The sequence below is a fragment of the Stegostoma tigrinum genome, chromosome 6 (genome assembly GCF_030684315.1).
Source record: "Stegostoma tigrinum isolate sSteTig4 chromosome 6, sSteTig4.hap1, whole genome shotgun sequence".
Classification (NCBI taxonomy): domain Eukaryota; kingdom Metazoa; phylum Chordata; class Chondrichthyes; order Orectolobiformes; family Stegostomatidae; genus Stegostoma; species Stegostoma tigrinum.
The window spans coordinates 58,673,016-58,697,753 of record NC_081359.1 but is presented as its reverse complement, the minus strand read 5'-3'; the positions used below and the strand labels follow the sequence as shown (position 1 = coordinate 58,697,753).

Here is a 24,738-nt window from a genome sequence, read left to right as displayed (position 1 = left end):
TATACCCCACATTATTTCATAAACCTCTATAAGATCATCTCTCAACCTCCCATGCTCTGGTGAAAAACGTCCTAGCCTATCCAACCTCTCCTTATAACTCAAACCCTCCATTCCAGGCCAAGCCCTAGTAAATCTCTTCTGAACTTTTTCCAGCTTAGGATATCCTTCCCATAACAGGGAGGCCAGAACTGGGCAGAGTACTTCAGAACAGGCTTCACCAGCATCCTCTGCAACTTCCATGTGTTGTCCCAACCTATGTTCAAAGGTCTGAGCAATGAGAAATGAACATTTCTTGGCAGCTTCAGTGGTTTCTCAATAGTTTGCAACTTATATCAGTGATATGTATCCATAATAATATTGGTTGATTAGTTTCAGGCTCATGAAATGGTAACTAACTTCAACTTACAAATATTAACTTGTTGCTAAGTTAGAAGTACAACTTCTACTGAAAATCTAGGCCAGATACGTATAATTCAACTTTAGACGATTTAACTTCACGACAATTCTGAATTGATTGAATGCTGAAGATGATGCTTGCTGTCATCCCACCAGCTGCAAGAAGGTGCAATTATTAAAATTGCAGAGGCAACATAAAAGCCGAGAAAAATAATAGACTTGATTTAAATAATCGACATTCAAAAATGCGACAGTGAATAAGAAATTACAATCAGAGGGTTTCATTCCAATATCATTGTCAAGTAAACTGTTGAGATGAACATATTTTCAATAAACCATCATGAAATAAGTTAGCTACTTAAAACAGAATCTGTTTATTTCCTTTCAAAAAGATTTTGATTGCATTGTCTATTTAGAGGGAGTACCTCATTGGCGTGATAAGAAAATAATATTCAATCATACCCATCAGCAATCCTTCATTCTGTCTAGCTTCAGAGCATACTTTCAAACTTGACAGAAAATGCTTCAATTAGGATTGATACTTTTATGAAATACCCCATATGCCTTTCAGTGTGGAATGGAGACACTTTTCATCAGGGTGACCAATTTTTTAAAGAGGAAAACTAAAATAATGCCCCAGCTTATATATTGCAGAAAAGAATCAAATTAGTTTAGTGTCTGGCATCATTTGTGGAGAGAAATCAGAGTAAACCTTTTTTTAAAAAATTCATGCACAGGATGAGGGCATCACTGTTTAGGCAGCATTTATTGTCCATCCCTAACTACCCAGAGGGCAGTTAATAGTCAACCACATTGGAGTCATATGTTGGCCAGACCAGGTAAGGATGGCAGTATTCTTCCCTAAAGGGCATAAGTGAACCAGATAGGTTTTTCCCGACAAAGCTATTACTAGACTCTTAATTCCAGGTATTTACTGAATTCAAATTCCAACATCTGCCATGGCGGGATTCAAACCTGGGTCCCCAGGACATTACCTGGGTCTAGCGATAATATCACAAGGCCATTGCCTCCCTGTTTAAGGCCCAGTAGCCCTCAGTTATGAAAAGTGTCACTGGACCTGAAACATTAACTCTGATTTCTCTCCTCAGACGCTGCCACACCCGCTGAGCTTTTCCAGCAATTTCAGTTCTTGTTTCAGATTTACAGCACCTTTCGTTTTTTAATCAAATTAGCTTAGTTGATTAGTCCTCATTCGGTAATTCACCTCAAATTCTCAATCATGAATAATTTCATGTGGAATAAGAAAGTACAGTGCAGAGGGCTAAAGTAAGAAGTAACTGGAAATGGTTTGTGTCACCTTTAGCACTCACTTGATCTCACTTAGATGGACTAGACTTGCACCAAGGGACACTAAACAATTTCTCAGGAAAAGGGAAAGCGGAAAATAACTTCACTTGTGCTGTTGTCTGAGAGAATGCACATTTTCCGCAGTTGAGGGTGAATTTCAGGAATTTTAAAACACAAATTTTGAGTTAGAAGTGATAAAAATTACATTGTGGAAATGGAAATAAATAAAATGGCATGAACCATGACTAAAGTAAGTCGAGTTACTGAGACCAAATCCCAGGACAGTCCATTACCTTCTACTATATCACACTCAACACCACTAACATTCAACAGAAAAGATGACTGTGGCATTAAGAAACCTACCAAAAGCTTCTGATAGCCCGTAAACCTTCTGACTGTAGACATCAGTCTTGTCCCAGATGAAGTAATAGGACAGTTCTGGAGTAGCAGGAAACCACTTCTGGAAGAGCCGACCTTCCACAGCCACCATGAGATGTACTTTCATTAGATTGAATGGGATGGAGGGGTCAGTCAGACTAATCCTCATGATTGACTTGTAGCCAGCATTGCGGCTACTGACATAGTTCAGCTTCATCTTACTACCTGGAATATTTATCTCCTCTTGTAAAGCCTGTGAACAAAATGGGAGAAAGACCGTAGCAAATAATAAATGAAAAAGTAACATTAGCATTCTGCCACAATTCCTCCAGAGTACATTGGAAACTTAAAGACAGAAGTTTGATATTGTGCTGTGAATGACAGAATACGATATTTATCTCTTGATTCTTGACACAGTGATATTTTCACTGCTTAAATGGCCATTTGAGGCAATCATTTCCCATAGGTTAGGTAAAACTCAAGTAGCGCAACTGCACACCAATGTTAGATTTAAGAGCAGAACAGGACAGGAACCAATTGAAAAGTCACCTGCATTTTTCCAGTAGTAACAAGTGCTGGGTGGCAGTACTACACAATTAGTTTTGTAAAAATTTAGTGTGAGTGAACACTTCAAGGTTTTATTTTTCCTTTTCCATCGTGTTAGTTATTTCGTCTGGTGAAAATGGTGTCTGGCAGAGTGACACACTTGCATTATTTACATTTTACAATTCCGTGCAAGTGCCTATCATTTTAATCCACAACAAGTAATGGGTCAAACAGAACATTGTTAAGTTTTGAGTCATTCTTCCTCTTAAGAACAATTATAGCTTTTAAAGGCTGGATGTTATGCTCCGCACCAGTGGGTTTGGGGCTGGTGGTGAATAAAACCCAGTGGTAATATTTGATGGGGGCAGCATTGGACACTTCACCTATCCTTGGACATATTAAGGCCCTTAAATGGCCAATTAAGGACTTCATTCCACTTTGGTGCTACCCAAAACTGGGTGGGGGGTTGGGAGTGTGTGGAATCCTCCACCAAACTTTGGCACTGCTTAGTTGGCTAGTGTTGGGCAAGAGGGAGTGGGATTTCCTTTACAAGTCCACAGGAGATACCCTCTACAAAGGCCATTTTCACCCTGTTGCCCTTTCCTCAGGCTCTAAACCCTTCATTGCTAACCTTCACCCTGGAGGCATGTGGACATAACGGACTTGAAATCTCACCTGAAAGAGACTAACACTGCCTCCAGTGTTAAACCACTGTGGAGAGGCCTTTGGGGTCATGGGCACGCTCCCCACTGAATTTTGCACTGGGACTGGGGTGAGATAGCAGGGGCTGTGGAACTCAGCAGAATCCATGAGTAAGAATATTGACTGGATACATTTTGAATAGTTTTGAATCAATTATGCAGAGCCACTAGGAAGGGAGTTTGAGAAGCTCAGGCTTGTTTCATGCCAAAACCAATGGCCTATAATCCCCAAGAGGGAAGACACTAACTAGGGAAGGAGCATGCAATGAGTTCTTCTAATTAAAGTTAAACTCCAGTTAGTCAACTTAGCAAATTATGATATTTTTCACTTTTTTCCCTTGTCAAGCATCTTTACTATAATTATTTTCAAAGTTCATCAGTGGGCTGTGCATTGGTCACTGATTTTCAGAGATGCATCCATCATGTAAGTCTGCACAGGAGGACAAAATCATAACTTCTAACTCTAGATTTTGTAGTTTGAGTGGGTACGTGTTCATTTAACAATTTTCACTGTCATATTCCTTATAAAGGATAAAGCAGAATAAAGGTGGGCACCGTACCTGTATTTCAGGAATGATGGGACCTCTCTCTTGGCATGAACCTGCAAATGCCGTCAAAGGCGCTGGTGAGACAATTGGATTAGGACGTGCAAAATTACTCAGGTCACAGCTAGGGATGTCATTCTCTTCATGCCTCATGATGACAGTGTCCATGACAAAGAAACGGTCCCACGGCAGCCAAAGTGTGTGCTCCTGAGTGATGAACGGAGAGCGCTCAAAGTGTATGGTGACCGAAACACCTCCGTTAGTCAGCAAATCAAAGCTAGTATTTGGAGGACAGAACAAGACAGTTTGTTTTCAAATAAAAAACATTTACCTTGTGCAAAACATCACAACAGGTGTAATTTTCCAACTTGGTACGACCAACAGGCAAGCATCTCTACAGCAACAAATGCCAGAAATGTGAAGGTTTTCTAAGCATTAATTTAAAAGGACAGCAATGTATACACAGCATATGCATATATTTTCAATCCATTTGCTGACCGGCAAGGCTCCTGCCAAGATTACAAAGTTGCAAAATTAACCATAACAGCATTTGTCAACTTCTTAACAGTTTTTAACGTGGAACAGATGGAGCAGGTAGAGGTCAAGCTTCTTGATCAAGAAGCAGACATCTTTAATAAATTGATGTTTAGACACTTTTATTAATATTCAATCTTGGAAGATTTATTTTATCCCTAGGTCATCCATCAAAAGCACAGAACAAATGCAGATGCAATTAGTGAAACATTGATCCTGTAAAGGATTGCCTCACTTAATATTTATATTGAACATGAATAGCTGGGAGTCTCACATGATATTGATTTGAGGAGTTCTCTATGCCATATAGATCTATAGTATGCTAAGGTCACAATTTAGTTTTCTTGAATATCTTCTTTAGTTAATTGTGGCATGTTGGCTGGGAGACATATTGTACTGGATCTTCCTTTCCTGATTTGTTTTAATGATGTGAGCTATCGATAACAGTTGCTCCATGTAGGTTTGATGATTTGACATTAATGCGCGTTGAATTGTCAGATTTTTGTGTGTAAAGTGTACGAAAGTGAATATTCCTTGGATTTCTCTTTACCCCCCCTCCCACCCCCACTTCAGCTAAAGTCCTGGCCTCTACATGGGTAAATGGGCTTTGCATCCAAAATGGTGATGGGAGAAGGAGAGAAGTCTGGATGAAATTTCTGATGCCTAGAAATTTCTCCAAATAGCTTGCATCACTTTGTTGCTCCTTTACAGAGAAAGGTTGCATCTGCCAGTGATGCCTAGAGCAATAGATATACAGACATCCAGAGTATGCTGATTTGTAGGTTTTTGGTACAAAACTGCTGAACCAGTAGCACATCTCAATGCAGACAGTTGAATGCATATTTCAGAAATCCACTTTTCAGCAGACAGCAGGACAGTGTACAGGGATGGGGGTGGGTGCAGATGAATAAATATGCAACTGCAGAGTTCTTTTGTTTCATTATCAAATTGCTTAAATACAGATTTTATTTTTATTAGACTGTAAACCCAATTCTGAATCAGAGTGCTCTGAGTGCTGCTGATGATAGTATCAACCTAGAGAAGAAGAATGGTTAAGTTTACTTGTTTAGATCACAAAACTCTCCTGTGGTCTAATGAATGCAGGATAGTTACAGACTCATGGGTAGCACCTAATTACACAGAATTATTTATTTATAGTTAGTTATAATTATGAATGGCTGCTAACGCCACACTTATATGTTGCAGAAAGCAAAGTATAAGCATCACACAACATTCTGCGAGGTAAACAACTTGTTTTTAAATGAAGTTTCAATGTCTGCTTCTTGAATGATGCAGCAGTATTAAGCTTCATACCTGCCATCCTGCCGGCTGATGGTGTAACCATACCGGGCATTGTTCACAAAGCTGATATTAACTCCAACCAAAGGAGTCCCGTCTGCTGTCACTACTTGACCACGTATTACACACGTGTGACTGTAAATAACAGGAATTACACATTAAAATAAACAGTCACATGCATGTATTACTATACTCTTATGTTTTACAGCCATTCTAACGATACGTAGAGGAGATGCCTTCCAAAGCCCTTGCTTAGTTACACATTGCCCTAACTGGTGGTACATTGGGAGGCTCGGAAAATCCCCAGCTGAATTCACTTTACACGTTTAACTGAGTATTTCATGATGTTTGTCAATGATTAATGGCTTACCATCACATTTGTAATAATCTGCATGTGAACCATTCCTGAATACCCTCAGGCATTAACTACCATCGCCAGAAGGGTATATTTTTGTACGTCCAAATAGAAACTTACTTTTAATGAAAGAATATTAGTAGTCAAACATGAATTGAATTAATTGTCCAATATGGAAAGTTAGTAATTAATAGGGGTGAGTTTTATAAATTGTAGCTAATTGAAGTAAAACTCTCACTAAGATTGTGAACTTGAGTTTTGTTTAAATATGAAATAACTGCACAGAAAGTTGTTATCCGGTCACCAAGTCACCCTTCATTTACATGTGCACAGTACATAGACTCTGACCAACTAACTCAGAATAAGTCGACTCTCTGAACCTCCTGTTTATATTTGCTAGCCAGGGTTCCCTGGTTGGCCCATGTTAACAATTCCAATCAAGGATCTCTTTGTCAATGAGATCTACCTGGTCCTCATTCCACTTACTACAAAATACAATTATACTCTTGGAGTAATCCAGGTGCACAGTAGCCTTTTAAAGATGGCATGCAAGTGACACTGATGCTTTTGGTGGATATGTGCTGAGTCAGTAGCTGGTCTGGGAAAGCCTGTGGTAATTTGGGCCCAGAATCAAAGATGGTGGTTGCCAAAGGGGTGGAGTGGATTGTTAATGTCGTTCGTTTGGTAAGATATGGTGACAGAACTCACTAGGTAGGCCTTGTGGCAACAAACGCTCCAAAAGACTTAGACTAAGCCAAAAGAGAGATTCAGCTATAATTTGTATAAATGCCCACTTGTGTCATATCATTCCATTGCACAAGCCGCGTTTCTGAGTGATTAAAGTAACTGTCATGGAAAGAATCCCTTTGTAGAACAGTTTCCTTGTGAAGAGTTTAATGCACACCTAATAAACTCTGAATGTATCCATCACCTGTTTTCTTCCTCGATTAGGTCTTAGGCATTCCTTCAGCCCAAGTCATGTGATAACATCAATAATTCCCAAAGCTGTCACAAAGGGGATGGGAAGATTCCAGTCATTATTATTTTGGCTGTGGCTAAAATAGAAAAATAAAAGTGAACTCCTGCACCATGTGACTCCATTTGGAAATTGGCATAATTTAGTCTGTCCAGGTGGGTATCCTAATCTGGAGTGATGCGCAGGAGCACGACAAGCAAATAAGTATGGAATATGTTACTTTAAAACTATGGATCCTGGTTATTACTGACATGTATTATAATTACTTTGTTTTTCTCAGACTGAGTTTATCATTCCTATAAATTTAATGGATCAGTGAAAAAAATGATTATCCAATACATCAACAACTAGCTAATATTTTAAAATTTTTACGACAGGTAGAGGTGAATTATCTTTCTTAATTTGTATATTAATCTATTTTTTTCTCAAACTTCTAGTAGATTTTAGCTCCACAATACTTACACAGAATTATAGAAAATCTACAAGACAGAAACTTGCTAGTTGAACTTACTGTTCAGTTTTCATAGAATCATAGATTCTGTACAGGATGGAAACAGGCCATTCGGTCCAACAAGTCAACACCGCCCCTCTGAGGAGCATCCCACCCAGAGCCATTCCCTACTCCTGTATTTCCTTTGTCTAACCCACCTAACCTAAACACCCCTGGACACTATGGGCAATTTAGCATGGCCGATCCATGCACATCTTTGGACTATAGGAGGAAACTGGAGCACCTGAAGGAAACCCACGCAGACACAGGGAAAATGTGCAAACTCCACACAGGCAGTTGCCTGAGGTTGGAATCAATCCCAGGTCCCTGGCACTGTGAGGCAGCAGTGCTAACCACTGACCCACCATGCTGCCCAGTTTTGGATTCCTTATCTGTGGAAAATGGAGGATATTCAGAGTAGGGTTGTGAAATAGCTCCACGGAGACTGATATCCCATCACCAAGTCACCCTTTATTTACATGTAGAGAGTCTTCGACACTGATCCAGCTTTCCTCAGAACCAGCTCTCGGAGTGAACAGATCTCTGACACTTCTGTTTATATCTGTCAGCCAGGGCTCCCTGATTTGACCAGATTAACGGCCCCAATCAGGGAACTCATGTCCTGAGGTCCACCTGGCTGACTACATTACAATCACTACAATTTGCTTGATTGATATCTGCAATAAGTGGATTTCCTTTTGACGAAAGGTTAGTCAGACTTTTTTTTAAAACATCCACTGATGCTTGGAAGAATGAGGGATGAGTTGATATATTTGTATAAATTTGTGAACTGTCTTGAAAGTGAAGGTAGGCAAATCCAGTACAATGGGCTTTATTTAAAAATCCTTTAAGTCAAGGATTAGGTGAACCTTTTTTCTCTCAAAGGGTTGTGTATCACCAGAATGTTCCACCTCAGAAGGTAGTAATGTGGAGTTATAAATCATATCATTTGAATATCATAATCTGTTGACTACTGTATAACAAATATCTGGTTTATAATTCATTTGTTTTAGAATGTAACCTTTCATTTTAAGGACTAAACTTTTCAATGTGAAGAATGGGACAAATGATTGGGAAACATATGAAAACATCTCTGATGTAAATGGAACTCAGCTAAATTGGGTTTATACTCTTAAAACATTGCCGGCATTTTTCATGCAAAGTTAATCTAGATAGTTAAAATATGAACAATAAATTATCACTTTTTAAGCATGTAATGAGCTAGGGAGTCTTGAGAGAGAGAGAGAGAGTAATAACATCCATTAGAAATATTAACTTTACCAATAGATTGCAGAATCAAAGAGTTATGTTGATGGTAAAATAGTTTATTTGCGATTTTTTTAAATTATACCACATTACACAATGTCACTTTGGAGACAATGATTCAGTTTGAAACCTGGGAGAGAAGGTGCTTTTAATGTATCTTTATGCCCTTCTGACTGGAGCAAACTGATTCATTTGGGTCCTATGAGGGAAAGACATCTAGATGATTTGCTTTAACTTTCAGCTAATGGACAAAATCTACAGATATTCTTATTGAACTTTGTGGGATAAAGCAGTCAGCTTGAAAAGATCACTTCAGAAGCAGTAGGACCACACTAGGGAAAAATATCTATGGAGGGCCAGAACAGGGAACATGAGAGTTCACAGTCCTCATGTCTTTAAATGAAATTTGAAATATGCTTAGCCAACAGCTGATTTTAAGAGATTTTCTAGCTGGTATGCAAGGGCATTTAAAGTAAATTCCAGAGGGTTGGGTATATATTTAGGCTGGTTCTGGGAAAAGTGAGTGAAACTTCAAGATTTCAAAAGGTAAAGGAACTCACTAAGATGTAGTTGGAGTAAAAAGTATATATCCAAAAACTATATCTATTGTATAGATCTTCATAAGCTATTACATTAAGTTAGCAGTTTTTGCAATGTCTAATTTTTCTTTCCATGTACAAGGAAGTTTGTTTTTGGTTAAAATTAAACATTTAATCTTATGTCATAATTCTTTCAATTAATTGATAGTGATTAAATTTCTTATTCCAATATTAACAGCCCATAACAAAGTCGTAACACTGTATGTTTTCTACATTGACTGCGCTGCTCTTGACTTCTGATTTGAGATTTCTTCAAGAAATTCTGTAAAGTTGATTAAAGACAAGAAATTACTTTGAAAAGTCCATGCTTTTTTTTAAACATATTCTTTGCCCTTAAATGTTTTGTTATTTCATATTTTACGCTTAATTGGAGTGTGTTTCTCACTACTATCACTAATAAATAGTTCTCTGCACTGCATGTTCACTTCTGAGGCACAAAGTTGTGGATTCAAATCCAGTCGAGAGCCTTCAGTTGAAAAGACCAAAGCTGGCACTCCAGTGTAGAAAGTAGGCTGTGCGGCATTGTTGGAAGTGCTGTTCCTTGGATCAGATGTCAATCCCAGGCTCTGTCTGTACCCAATGGTTTTTTTTTCAAATTTATTCACAGGATGTGGGTGTCACTAGCTAGGCCAGCATTTATTCCCATTCATAATTGTCCAGTGGGCAGTTGACAGTCAACCGTATTACTGTGGGTCTGGAGTCACATGAAGGTAAGGATGTCAGATATCCTCCTCCGAATGACATTAGTGAACCAGATGGGTTTATCTAGGCCAATACCCCCTAGTCATAAACAGTACCTGCAAGATTTTCCTGAAGATGATCACAGCAGTTATCACTTGTTTTCTGGCTAATATATATCTGTCAATTGGCATTGTGAAAAGAAAATCCGGCCATTATCAGTGTGGTCAAGATCTTCTAGCCTGTGGATAGTCAGAGGCCAGATATGCCCACAAAGATACATAGTGAAGATCCTCTGAGATCTCAGTTGGAAATGCCCAGGAAATTTAAACAACTCCTCAGCTCACTGGGACCCTGCTTGAAAACAACTCTAAGTTAGAGTTGGAAAATTTGGACGGAACTAACTTACCCACAAGGATAAATATCCAAGGAATGTTGGACAGATTAAATCTAACTCCTGAGTAATTGTACAACTTACCCCGATTGACTCTTCACTGACACCTCAACACCCCACTGATCTCTCAGACCTGCAACCTCACCCTAACCCTTCAAGATCATCTTGAGTCCTACTGCAGCCCCCAAAACTCCAACTGTCCTCTTACCCTCCAAAATTCTACCTTGTCTCATCCAAAGTTGCCAATCTCCCCTCCTCCAGTCTGGCCTCAGCACATTACCCAAAATGCCAGCCAATACTTGGCTGCACCTTCCAGTTAGCACACTCACACCGATTCACTGACACATTCAAAAGCAACTTAAGTGTCCTGAAGCTTTGCTAGTGGCAGCCAGTGCCATAAAAATTGGGACATGGCCTGTCCTCCTCCAACAGTCAGGCGTGCTGATGGAATATGTAAGATACAGGGCTCGGAATAGAGTGAAAACTTGATGGTGACTGCCACCCCTTGGAAGATTCAGCCCATTGTTGCCTGCCAAAACTTGCTTTGGAAAATTATTTCCTGTATTTCCTACAATTCAAGAGTCTATGCTTCAAAAGTACACCATTGGCTATAAGGCACTTTGGGACATTCTGAGGTCTTGAAAGGACCTGTATAAATGATCACTTCATTTTCTGGTTGAAAATAACTGTTAAGTTTTCCAGCTCTCTGGCATTCCTTCTTTCTATTGATTTTTCTGATATATTGCAGTTACTGCCAGTGTTATATCCTGCATTGTTTCCTTGCATAATCATGGTGGAAATCTTGAGGTGTCATCTTTAATTTTGGCTTGATTTTCTAGAATATTTTTCTTTCTGTCTTACCTGCTAGACTATCAGTTTTGTCTTCTTCACCTCTGTGATTTCCTTTTTGCCTACAGTGTTGAGTAAAAACTGAGACAATATGTTTATTCACTGTTCTTGGCATATCAGCATTACATTTTGCTCATTCTTCAGTTTATCAGATCTCACAAAAACATGAGGACTGTCCAAAGATGACACTCTCTGACTCTGCATCTACCCCTCTCTCTCCCTGTGGAACCAGCTAGCTTTGCTTGAAAGTTTCACATACTGACTAGTGGGAACTGAGCAGGTTGAGTGGAAGACTGTAATTATTTATCAACATATTAAAGTTCAAATTATGACCTAATTATTCCATTTTTGAGCTCCCTCTTCGACATACACATTCCCTTTGTTGCGTTAATTAATTCCACTTACTCATGCTCTGTTGTCTGACTTTCTGGGACTTCTATCTCACATTTTAAATATGTATCGATATTTTTCTCATTTTGTTCCTGCTCGCATTTCTCTGTCTTGTTTTTTCTCACCATGCACTCCCTGCTAAGTGACAGCAATGTTAAAAATAACCATCGTACATTGCAGTTTCATTTTCTTATCAGTATCTTACAGCCTTCTCACTATGGTTACTCTGCGAAAGGCCAATAAGAAATGCCATTTCAGGTCACAAATACTTTTACCAACATGGGCTCCCAGTTACAGGGCATCATCTCAGTGAATTCCTGTGGAAAGATGGTCTTGGACAATTATAATCCTGTGAATATTATTAGGTTAATTTAATCACTGCATGGAGCAAATTCAATAATAGTTTAATTTTCAGAATGCAGGTGCAAGTCAATGAAATTAAGCTTCATTATGATACTTTGTTCTTTCAATTTGTCTTTAGAGGGAGGTGGAAGTGTAGTGGTGATGTCATTGGACTGACTGATCCCAATGCTCTAATGATCTGGTGACATCAGTTCAAATGTTATCATGCCAGATGATGAAAAATCTGGAATTAACAATAGCTAGCCTAATGAGATCATACAACCATTGTTGATCGTGAATCCTTCTGATTCACCAATGCCCATCAGGGAATGAAATGTACCATCTGGACCTGGTCTAGTTGACGTGTGATTCCAGATCCACAGCAATGCAGCTTATTCATAACTACCCTCTGAAATGGCCTAGTGAGCCATTGTAGAATCCCTACAATACAGATAAAGGCCATATGGCCCACTGAGTCTGCACCAAACCTCTGAAGAAATTCCCAACCAGACACATTCATCCCCATAACCCTACATTTACCATGACGAATCCACCTCGCCTGCACATCTTTTGACTGTGTGAGGAAACTGGAGCACTCAACAGAAACCCACAGGGAGAACAGACAGTAGCCTGAGGTTAGAATCAAACCCAGGTCCCCAGCACTATGAGGCAGTAGCATTCGTCATATGCCACCAAGCTCCTCAGTTCCAGGACAATAAGACAATAGGCAATAGGCAATAAATGCTGCATCGCCAGCAACACTCACATCCCATAAGTAAACGGAAGAAAGATTTTCAAAGGTACCAAAATACTTCACTCAAATCACCATTTTATATTTATAAACTTGCTAGCTTTTTAACATGGGTGGGGAATTAATACTCAAGCTAATTCTATTCTAATTGGACATGTGCACAACAAGCTTGCCCAATAACACAAAATGATGGGAATTAAGGCAATTGAAAAAACAAACAGTGGGAAAGTTAGGAATTGTTATTTACACAGTGATTTGGAAGACCTGGAACGAACTCCAACTTTTGAAAAGGGAATTAAATAAATACCGAAAGAGAGAAAATTGAAAGGCTATGTAGAAGAGCAAAGGAGGGACCTGTTTGGTTCGGTAGCCTTTTCTGTGTTGTACAATGCTGTGAGAAACTGGAAACTGCGGCCTACATTTACATTTCTAAATCCATGTAATATGTTGTTGACCTTTTTGGTCTCAGTGGCTTAGGGTTACATTGAGTCATTCTCTTACTATCAGAGAATGAAACTCATTCTGTCTATCAGTCACAACAGTGCAAAAGTATCTTGACAGTTGTAATATGTGGCGTGTCTGAAAGTCCTAAAACTGATAGTGCACTGTAATTCAGCACATTCTATTTAGAAATAGCTGCTGGTTTAGTTTCTTTTATGAAAGAAGCAATATTTTATTCCTGTTCAATGAAAAGCTGTTGTATGAAGTGCAGTTAACACCGATCAAGAGAAAGCTGACTTCTAAAATATTCTCATGTTCTTTCATGACATGTCATTTCAATTGCAAAGGACTGTAGGTAGTTAAAACTTCCAATTGCCAACAATATCTTCAATGTGGCCAGCAAAATTCTTAGTTACAATGGTTTCCATTATTTGGAAAGACTAAAATGGAAAATTTGTAAACTGAATTTCGTACATTTCATGCTTGATTTTCATGCCAATCACAGTTACTCTTGTCAATCATAATGCCTCTGTGCCATGATGCATTCAATGTCAAGGTGAGAAGCCAAAGTTTGTTAAGAGCAATCAGCTGGTCTGCCCAACCACCACCTAACTAATATCTTGTTCTTTCAGAAAGCTGGCTAGAATCCACAGAATTCCTACATTGTGGAAACAGGCCATGTAGCCCATCCGGTCCAGACCATCCCACACCGCCATGTGGCTCTATAAGAATAGCTCAACTTTCAAACATTGATACAGTTGGATTGAATTGAATTGCTTGATACACGAGGAGGCAGCGAATATTATTTAATTGTAAAAATATATTGCTGATTTTGGTTTAAAATTATAGTGTGGAAGCATGCCTTTTGGCCCATCAAGTCCACACCACCCCTCTGAAGTGCATCCCGCCCAGAACCATCCCCATCCTTGTAACCTTACATTTCCCATGGCTAATCCATCTAGTCTGTACATCCCTGAACACTATGGGCAATTTTGCATGGCCAATCCACCTGACCTGCACATCTTTGGACTGTGGGAGGAAACCAGAGCACCTGGAGGAAACCCATGCAGACATGGGGAGAATGTGCAAACTCCACACAGACAGTTACCTGAAGCTGGAATCAAACCCAGGTCCCTGGTGCTGTGAGGCAGCAGTGCTAACCACTGAGCCACCCCATTAAATCATTTTATGATTTATTTTAAATAGGCATCCACAGAGTCCGATTCAGCTGGTCATATATTTTTCTGCGTGTGCTAACTTTCTTGGAAAGTAGATTTGAGTATTTCAGGTGGTTTTGGCTCTACATTCATGTTTATTTTCTTGTTTAAATTCGCAAATGATAGAACACATAACCTTCATTTCCTGAGTAAAGTGCAGAGGATTAGTTCTTCTGAGTGAACCTGTCACTGCAAAGGGATTTAATACTTTAAATTATGTTGAATTAGACTGTTGCACCTGTTTATTATGTTGACAAGAATTTTAGAACTAAATATCAATGAGACTATTCTGATTCAACAAACAAACTTGTTCAAGCGTGTGACTGGAATTGGAAAAAGAAAGTGCGACAGTTTGACCAGCAGGTGTTGGAAACTCAGCTTATAAGGGGAACTAAACATTACAAAGGAAACACAGATTCTGTTAGATTAATTATAGTGACAGCTTATATCATTTTGCTTTGTATGCAATAGTTTCTAACATACACAGGCAAAGTCATTCTTATCACATGTGAATAAAGGCAATTGTGATGCTTCTATCATATGGCACACTCTTGAAGGATAGCATTATAAATCATACAGAATTCAGTCGTGTGATCCACAACCAAAACTATCAATGTTTTTCAAACAATACTCATGTTCTACTCCAATCCCTGTTAAATTGTTTTAGTTTCTACTGGGCTTTAAAACTTTACTTAAAACTTGCCCACTAATAATACTCTCACAGGAATTTCCAAACATTGTAATTTTGTTTAAAAAAACTCTAAAGAATGCATAAATGGAAGCCACAGCAATCAAGCTTTGTCTGATGTTTAAGTTTATCTCTACCATCGCTGGCATAAAACATTAGCTCAGCAAACATTTATGGAGAAGTAGCCCACAGCAGTGTCTCATTGCCTTTGCTCAATTAGATCTGTAAATTGCAAGCTCCCTTGGCATATACATTTGCCCCATACAGAAAACAATTAACACTGTCTAGTAAGTATCTGGTCTTTTGTAGGATAACTTGTCCTTACTGGAGGCAAGATCAACTTTTCACAATATACCAAGTCCCTGGAAACCATAGTTAATGCTAATTTAGTCAATCTTTTCCTTCAGGAGACCTTGGCTAAAAGCAATTACATCGCAAACAGGCTAAATATTACGGCAAAGAATCCACTTGCTGCCGATCCTCCCCATATATTTACATATTATTACCTGTGAGGAAAGCATGTTACATTCTTTCCAATCAGTTTCACTGCAGAGCCATAAATCCTAATTTTTACATTATGTGTCAGTGAAATTCCGCCAATTAGTAATTCAAACCGAGGAATTAAAATTCAAATAAAATCAACTTGATTTATTCATGGCTTTAATACTATAAAGCCGAAATGTTGAAAGTTATGAACTACTTGAACACGCCATAAGCAGTTTAGGTTAAATATGTGTGGGTTCAGTAGACATTTTCAACATTTACCATGCAAAATTTCAACACCTAGCAATGTCATTTAAAGGTTGCATTCGTTGACATTAAAACTGGAATTTAGTTTTGTAAGTTCCAGTTAGCATTCTTGCCTTCTCATTTATATTTGATCAATGTGATGAAAGGTGCATAATTTATGTATATTAATGCATTTTTTAAAAAAGAGATTGGACTTCAAGCTACTGGCAAGGGAGTGATGGTCCATTTTTGTGCAGGGGTGTAAACATTAACTGGGTCAGTCTTTTCAGAATTATGATCTTAAACCAGTAAGTGCTTCCTGGAGTGTTAATGGAAGTCATTTTTATGTTATTGGGGTTTGTGATTGGAATGAAGACATCAAGGCAATAGCTTAGCAAAATCTAGGCTGAGCAGTTTTTGCGGGGCAGTTTGAAGGGTCATGTAAAGAGCAGTTGCTGAGAATAACTATCGGGCATTTAGAATTAGAAAAAGGGAAAACTGAAATTGAAATGTCGTAGCTGGAGTTAACTCAGATATAGTTTGTAATAAAAAAAGTTGAGCTAGAAGAAAGAGGGAGTGAAAGCAAGGACAAAGAAAAGCAAAGAAAAATGGAAAATGAGGAGAGAGAGATAAATAGAAACTAATGGAAAAGGAGATGGAAGTAAAAACTCAAAGTAAATAAGAATTAGACAATATGACATTATTGACTTGCTCACTGAGCTGGCTCGGTTTTATTCTGACATTTTGTTAACATGCGGGGTGACATCATCAGTGAGGCCTCCGATGAAGCAATGTTGTTCTACTCCACTTGGAATTTATACTGTCTGGTCTGTTATGGTGATTTGTGTCATTTCCAATTCTGTTCTGTATGGGTTTGTATATGGGGTCCAATTCTATATGGTTGTTGATTGCCTTACAGTTTGAGAGCCATGCCTCTAGGAATTCCTGTGCGTGTCTATGTTTGTCTTGGGCTACTATGGTTACCTTGTCACAGTTAAACTGATGACCTTCATTGCCTGAGGGTAGTGATATCAGGAAAGTTTGTCATGTCATTCTGCTGCTAGCTGATGTTCATGTATTCTGATGGCTAGTTTCCTTCCTGTCTGCCTGATATAACATTTGTGGCAGTCATTGCATGGTATTTTGTAAACTACATTGGTTCTGCATGTTATGAGTATGGGGTTTTTGAGTAAATTTTGTGGCTTGGGTTGTGGGCGAGCTTATTGACTTACTTACCAAGTTCGTTCGTTTACATTCAGACATTTTGTTACCATGTTAGGTAGCATCATCAGTGAGGCCGCCAATGAAGCAATGTTGTTCTACTCTGCTTGGAATTTGTGTTGTCCGGTATGTTACAGAGAGTAGTGTCATTCCCAGCTCTGTTCTGAATGAGTTTGTACTTGGGGTCCAATTCTATATGTTTGTTGGTTGCATTATGGTTTGAGAACCATGCCTCTAGGAATTCCCCGCCTGTCAATGTTTGGCTTGGGCTACTGTGGTTATATTATCCCAGTTAAAATGGCCTTCATTGTCCAAGTCTACTGATATTAGGAAAGTTTGTTGTGTCGTTCTGCTGCTAGCTGATGTTCATGTATGCTGATGGCTAGTTTCCTTCCTGTCTGCCTGATATAACATTTGTGGCAGTCATTGCATGGTATTTTGTGAACTACATTGTTTCTGCATGTTATCGGTATGGGATCTTTAATCCTTGTGAGTGTCGTAGAGAGGCTGTGGGCTTGTGTGCTACCATGGTTCCACAGGAGTCTCGTTGTCAGTTCTGATACGTTCATGATGTAAGGCAGTGCGACCAGTGTGTTAGGGAGTACTGTGTCCTCTTGGTGTTGCCTGTTTAGTAGGCATCTGCGGATGAAGTTGCAGGGTTATCCGTTCGTAGTGAAGATTTTGTGTAGATGCTCTATGTTGTTGTTGCTGATGGAGCTGCTGGCCTGTGTTCCTGCTTCCTCTAGTAATGTAGCCAGTGTTTCTTTGGCTAGTGGAATGTCAATTGCCATGAATAATGCAGTCACATCAAAAGAGACTATAATCTCATTGTTGCTGATTTTTATTCTCTTGAGGGTATTGAGGAAATCTTGGGTTGAGTGGATGGAAGGAAGTGATCTGTCGGCTGGGTGTTTCAGTCTCTGTTATAGGTCCTTGGCCAGTTTGTGTAAAGGTGTGCCGGTAGGGAGACAATGGGTCTGAGGGGGATGTCAGGTTTAAGCACTTCAGGGAGTCTGTGGAAATGGGGGTATTCATGCTTTCTTGTTTCATTCTCATGTAGTCTGTCTTGGCTATCTATCCTGCATCCTTTGGCCACTTCAATGTCTGGGTGATCATATTTCCTTGCTGCGTGTTGGATCTATTGCCACCTGTTGATAAGTGTTTGTATCTGCAAGTAGTGCCTGTGCTTTTGCAACATAGTCCAGATGGCTCATAATGACGGTCATGTAGTCTCCAGGGTGGCCATGAAGTCTGTTCTGTTTGCACCTTTGTGGTTATAATTCAGTCCAGATAATAGGACAGCTTTCTCAGGTTCTGTGAGTCATCTGCTGAATAGGTTTCTTAACATTCTGCATCCAATCTGTTCAGGCTTGTGTTCGCCCATGGCGAAAGTGTAGTTTTTCACAGGTAACGTTCAATTGAATGCCTCAGGAACCAGGCACTGCCCCACAATGTGAAGTACGAACCTCCAGTCAGCAACCCACAAGCACACAAAATAGCTGAACAGAATGGATGTAGAATGCCACAAGTAATAGTTAGCCGACTCCCAATGTAAGACAGGAGAAAGGCTAGAAACAAAAAATGATATAAAGAAAAGAACATTCGTCCATTGAAATAAAACTGAACAAACCAAAGCCAATTACTGGAAGATGAATAGGGGACCACTTGTCAGAGCAAGAATGTCGAAAGTATCCTCCAAAAAGGTGGCATCAGAAAAGGAAATTGGTATTAAAATTGCAGCAATAGTCCACAGAGAACATGCTTCCTGAGAACATGCTTATAAAAATAGGGGAAATGACTCCAGTCATGACAAAATATTATTGAATATTTTATCTCAACAAAGGAAGGTATTTCCTTATGCTTCAGATCAAAGAGTTGAACCAATAAGATACTGAGAGACACTGAAGCAAATCGATCACTGATTGCCAGCTAATAATATTATTTGTTTTCCAATGGAGTTGATGAAGGAGGAAATATTAATTGGAAGTATACATGGAGATTAAAAACCAATCCCATTGTACAGAGTTGGCTTAAAGAGTGATTTAGTAAATGGAGAGATTATAGTGGGAGTAGTGAACCGGGAATTGAATTTATCTTGAGAAATCACCTGGATGATTCAGAACTCACTGTCCTCACTGCAGATGGAGGCTATGGGCCAAAAGCTAAGGAAATGGGATTTATGTACTCAGATCTCTGGTAAAAGGTGACGACACCATGAGTGGAATGGTCAACTCTGAGTCTGTCCTGACAGATTCAATCCAGAGAAATTAGCCGAAGTGAGGGAAGAGTTTAAGTCGTTGATGGACAATGACATTTTTGAACTGATTCATAGTGGCGGAGCTCACCAATTGTGATCGTGCTGAAACTGGATGTATCGGAACAAGTTTGTATTGATCATTGCAAAGTCAAGTTCGGTCAAAAGTGGTCTCACTGTGTATTCCAAGATTGGGAGACTGCATTGAAAGAATTGGACATTATTGAGCAAAAGCGCCAAAGAAGATTCAGTTTTTGTATCTCTAGATGAACTTGATCAATACATAGTCATGCCATTTGGAATGGAAAATGCACCAGCAGTATTCCAATGATTAACCATTAAAGCCTTAGAAGGATTATATTACTGCATGGTTCACATGGTTGTTTTCAAACAAACCTGGCAAAAATATTGTACAACATAACAAAGTGTGGAACTGGATGAACACAGCAGGCCAAGCAGCATCTTAGGAGCAGAAAAGCTGACGTTTCGGGCCTAGACCCTTCATCAGAAAAGGGGGATGGGAAGAGGATTCTGATACAAGTAAGGAAAGACTGGGAGGCGGACTTAAGATGGACAGAGGAGAAGATAGGTGGAGAGGAGAGTATGGGTGGGGAGGTAGGGAGGGGATAGGTCAGTCCGGGGAGGACGGACAGGTCAAGGGGGCGGGATGAGGTTAGTAGGTGGGAAATGGCGATGTGGCTTGAGGTGGGAGGAGGGGATAGGTGAGAGGAAGAATGGGTTAGGCAGGCGGGGATGAGCTGGGCTGGTTTTGGGATGCAGTGGGAGGAGGGGAGATTTTGAAGCTGGTGAAATGCACATTGATGCCATTGGACTGCAGTGTTCCCAAGCGGAATATGAGTTGTTGTTCCTGCAACGTATGGGTGGCATTATTTTGGCACTGCAGGAGGTCCAGGATGGACATGTCATCTGAGGAATGGGAGGGGGAGTTGAAATGGTTCGCAACTGGGAGGTGCAGTTGTTTACTGCGAACTGAGTGTAGGTGTTCTGAAAAGCGGTCCCCAAGCCAATGTAGAGGTAGCCACGCCATGTAAAGCGGATACAGTATACCACATTGGCGGATGTGCAAGTGACCATCTGCTCGATGTGGAAAGTCATCTTGGGGCCTGGGATGGGGTTGAGCGAGGTGGTGTGGGGACAGGTGTAGCACTTCCTGCGGTTGCAGGGGAAAGTGCCGGGTGTGGTGGGGTTGGAGGGGAGTGTGGACTGGACAAGGGAGTCGCGGAGAGAGTGGTCTCTCCAGAAGTCAGACAATGGTGGGGTGGGAAATATGTCTTCGGTGGTGGGTTTGGATTGCAGATGGCGGAAGTGTCGAAGTGTTGTATCCGGAGGTTGGTAGGGTGGTATGCGAGGACTAGGGGGATTCTCTTGGGGTGTTTATTGCGAAGGCGGGGTGTGAGGGATGAGGTGTGGGAAATGCGGGAGACACGGTCAAGGGTGTTCTCGATCACTGCGGAGGGAAGTTGTGGCCCTTGAAGAACGAGGAGATCTGGGATGTGCAGGAGTGGAATGCCTCATCCTGGGAGCAGATACGGTGGAGGTGAAGGAATTGGGAACAGGGGATAGAATTTTTGCAGGAAGGTGGGTGTGAGGACGTGCATTTCAGGTAGCTGTGGGAGTCGGTGGGCTAGAAATGGACATCGGTTAGTTGGTTTTTGCCTGAGATGGAGACAGAAAGGTCCAGGAAGGTAAGGGATGTGTTGGAGATGGTCCAGGTGAACTTGAGTTTGGGGTGGAAGGTGTTGGTGAAATGGATGAACTGTTCAAGCTCCTCTTGGGACCATGAGGCAGCGCCGATACAGTCATCAATGTAATGGAGGAAGAGGTGGGGTTTGGGGCCAGTGTAGGTGCTAAAGACGGACTGTTCCACATAACCTACAAAGAGGCAGGCATAGCTGAGCCCATGTGGGTACCCATGGCCACCCCCTTTGTCTGTAGGAAGTGGGAGGACTCGAAAGAGAAGTTGTTGAGGGTAAGGACGAGATTGGCTAGGCGGATGAGAGTGTCGGTGGAGGGGGACTGGTCGGGTCTGGGGACAGGAATAAGCGGAGGGCCTTAAGGCCATCTGCATGGGGAATGCAGGTGTATAAGGACTGGACGCCCATGGTGAGGTGTTGAGGACCGGGAAATTGGAAGTTCTGGAGAAGGTGGAGGGCGTGGGTGGTGTCACAGGTGTAGGTAGGGAGTTCCTGGACCAAGGGGGAGAAAATGGAGTCCAGGTAGGTGGAGATGAGTTCGGTGGGGCAGGAACAGGTGGAGACAATGGGTCAACCAGGGCAGGTGGGTTGTGGATTTTGGGAAGGAGATAGAAGCGGGCAGTGTGGGTTTGGGGAACAATGAGGTTAGAGGCTGTGGGTGGTGATAAGGTTGCGAATGGTTTGGGAGATGATGGTTTGCTGCTCGGGGGTGGGGTCATGATCCAGGGGAGGGTAGGCGGAGGTATCGGAGAGTTGGCATCTGGCCTCAGCAATGTATAGGTCAGTGTGCCATACTACAACTGCGCCTCCCTTGTCTGTGGGTTTGATGGTGAGGTTGGGATTGGAGCGGAGGGAGCGGAGGGCTGCCCATTCTGCAGGGGAGAGGTTGGAGTGGCTGAGGGGGTGGTGAGGTTGAGGCGGTTAATGTCTCGATACTGCTTGGCTTGACTGTTTGATCAGCCACACAGAGCCAATGTGGATATAAATACATATAAAAGAATTTTTTTCAAAGGAGAATGGCTTATTTGGGCCACACAATGGGGCAAGAGCCAACTACACCTACAGAAATGAAAATAAACGTCTATTTTGGATTTTCTCATGTGTAGGTCCCGTTGCAAAATTTTATGATATTTTGATGACTGGATTTGATTGGAAGTTTTCACTGAATTTCAGCACCTTCATGGCTCCTTTAATGAATCTGCTAAAGAAAGACATAAAATTCAAAAGATGCAAGGTTGTCAGAGAGGTTTGACAACTTGGAAGGAATGCACCATATTAGCAGAGCCAAATAATAACGAGTCATTTAAACTGGCTGTCGAAGCCATTGATAATGGTGTGGTGCCATTTCACTATAAGATGGTGAGATGTGATTGAATGGTCTGTCAATTATTTTATCAAAGAAACTGATTACATGTCAACAGAAATATTTGATAGTGGAAAAGGAGCTACTGAGTCTTCACTGGATCGACAATTGAACTATGCATCAACAACGATGTGGTAGAAATAGTTGTTTGTGAATCACAATCCCTTGAATTGTTTTGGGACAAAACTTTCTGGGTTTTTGGTGGAGCTTCATTTTTCTTTGGGAGGACATGTAATGAAATGTGTGATTTATATATATTAATATCATTTTTTAAGCAGATTGGATTTCAATCTCATGGCATATGGGTGTTGGTCTATTATTTTGGAGGAATGTAAAAATGAGCGAGGTCAGGTCTTTCCACAACAATGATCTTTAAGCAATATGTGCCACCTGGAATATTAGTGGAAGTTTGCTTGCACTACCGGGGTTTACAATCAGAGAGAGAGAAAAAATTAAACCATTGGTTCAGCAGAAACTAGGATTATAAGGATTGTAATGAGATCAGCTGGCTGGACCTCATCGAATATGATTGCCCCAATTGGGACTGTTAATCTGGTCCAATCAGGGAACCATGGCTGACATATAAAAAGGGCGAGTGCCGGAGATGCTGACACTCTAGTACCAGACTGACCCTGAATGAGGCAGTACAAATGTCAAGGACTGTTCATGTGTAAATAAAGGGTGAGTTGGTGATGGGAACCAGCCTCCATGGAGTTCTTTCAAGGATGAGTCGGTCTTTATAGGCCATTTGCAGGCGTCCTGACTGCAGTTAGAAGCCCGTATGGCCTCTCTCAGAAAAGGAGATTGTTTAGTGCAGTTAAAGAACTAGGTTTCCCCAGCAAAAGAATGTAATAGGCAAAAATTCCAGATGAGGAGTGTTTGATAGAAAACTGAGAAATGTGAAGGTCTTGGTAGTGTGAGTCAAAGGAAAAGACTTACCAGCTCACATGGCTGGAGTTGAGAATAAATAGTCAATTCAGCCCTACAGATTAGATGGGAAGGGACATTCTTCTGGTTTTCAATAACTAAAATGATTGTGCTGATGAGATGATGAGCATTTGTTTTGCCATGAGTTTCAAAGTATTTTAAACTGTGTAATATGGCTGCATTTGTTTTATTTTACATTTATTTCATTTGTTTAATAAACTTCTGTTTTGTTAAAAGCAAATCCACAGCGTTGTGTGTTTGTGTTTCAGTGAAAGACAACTATTTTAGGAAGAAAAAAACAAAATACAGTCTATGAAAGTAGAATTCATTCTGGGATCTGACTTATCCTATTAGTAATAACAATTGAAATCAAAACCAATTTGATATGATATCACATGCTTTTTGGGAATTATGAATAGCAACAATTAGTTTGCTCACTGAATGGTGCATGTAAGATGAATTACAAGTATAAGCTTTAGAGATCACCACAAGGTAGATGGTCAAGAACAAAGGCACTGTTATCCGTATATAGCTTAAAAATAAGGGAGAACTTTATGATGACTGATCACCATTTCCTTCATGACTAATATAAGTGATGGTCAAAGACCATATTGAAAAGATCACCAAATTTGAAAACTAAAAAGAAACAGTTTATTTTTATATTACACCTATATTTGAACTCAGGATTTCCAAAGTAAGTTACTGCCAATGAATTACTCTTGAAGTGTCATTGTGACACAGTTCAGGAAATGCAACAGCCAATTTCCACAGAGCACAGCCAATAAGCATAGTTAAGAAAAAGTAGCGACATTAAATAAGGACAAATGTTCAGCAGGAAATTGAGAGAATTACCTGATGGTGCTTTGAATAGTGCAGCTGGGATATTTTCCATATATTTGAGAGATCAGATGAAGACTAGACTTAACGTGTCACCTGAAGAACAGCATTTCTGACAGTGTGGCACTCTTTCAGAACTACGACATCTGCCTAAGTTATATACTAGAGCCTCTGGAGTACTGCTCAAATACATTACTGTCCGCATGAGAAATGAATTTATTCTCACTTATGATTATTCTGACATCATGTAATGAAAAAACATATAAATCAGGGCGTAGTGATACCAAAATTGAATTTATTACTTCATAATTAAGCTTCAGTTCATTCTAAATTATATTTTATAGGATTCTTAACATTTATGTTTCTGTAGAATAAAATTTACTTTGATGTCATGCTGTAAATTTTGTGCTATAAATGCAGTATAGGTTCTGGCTGAGGAAAACCTGCAGTATAAATTGTACACATTGCAACCTATCAAAATTCCTAAAATGAACAGGATAAAGCTGGAAGATGTAAAAAGAAAACCATACAAATAAAGATGAGTACCAC

The 24,738-nt window shown here is 40.2% G+C and overlaps 1 protein-coding gene across 7 annotated transcripts in view; it reads right to left on the bottom strand.

Annotated features, from left to right (window-relative positions):
* tenm4 (teneurin transmembrane protein 4) overlaps positions 1 to 24,738 on the bottom strand; it is a 973,741-nt gene that overhangs the window by 72,844 nt on the left and 876,159 nt on the right. For all 7 annotated transcript variants that reach the window (XM_048532769.2, XM_048532768.2, XM_048532771.2 and 4 more), the window contains 3 exons: positions 5,723 to 5,842; positions 3,890 to 4,151; positions 2,068 to 2,335 (listed from right to left, as the gene is read on the bottom strand). In XM_048532769.2, the coding sequence (XP_048388726.2) occupies positions 2,068 to 2,335; positions 3,890 to 4,151; positions 5,723 to 5,842 (650 nt within the window). The remainder of the gene's footprint in view (positions 1 to 2,067; positions 2,336 to 3,889; positions 4,152 to 5,722; positions 5,843 to 24,738) is intronic.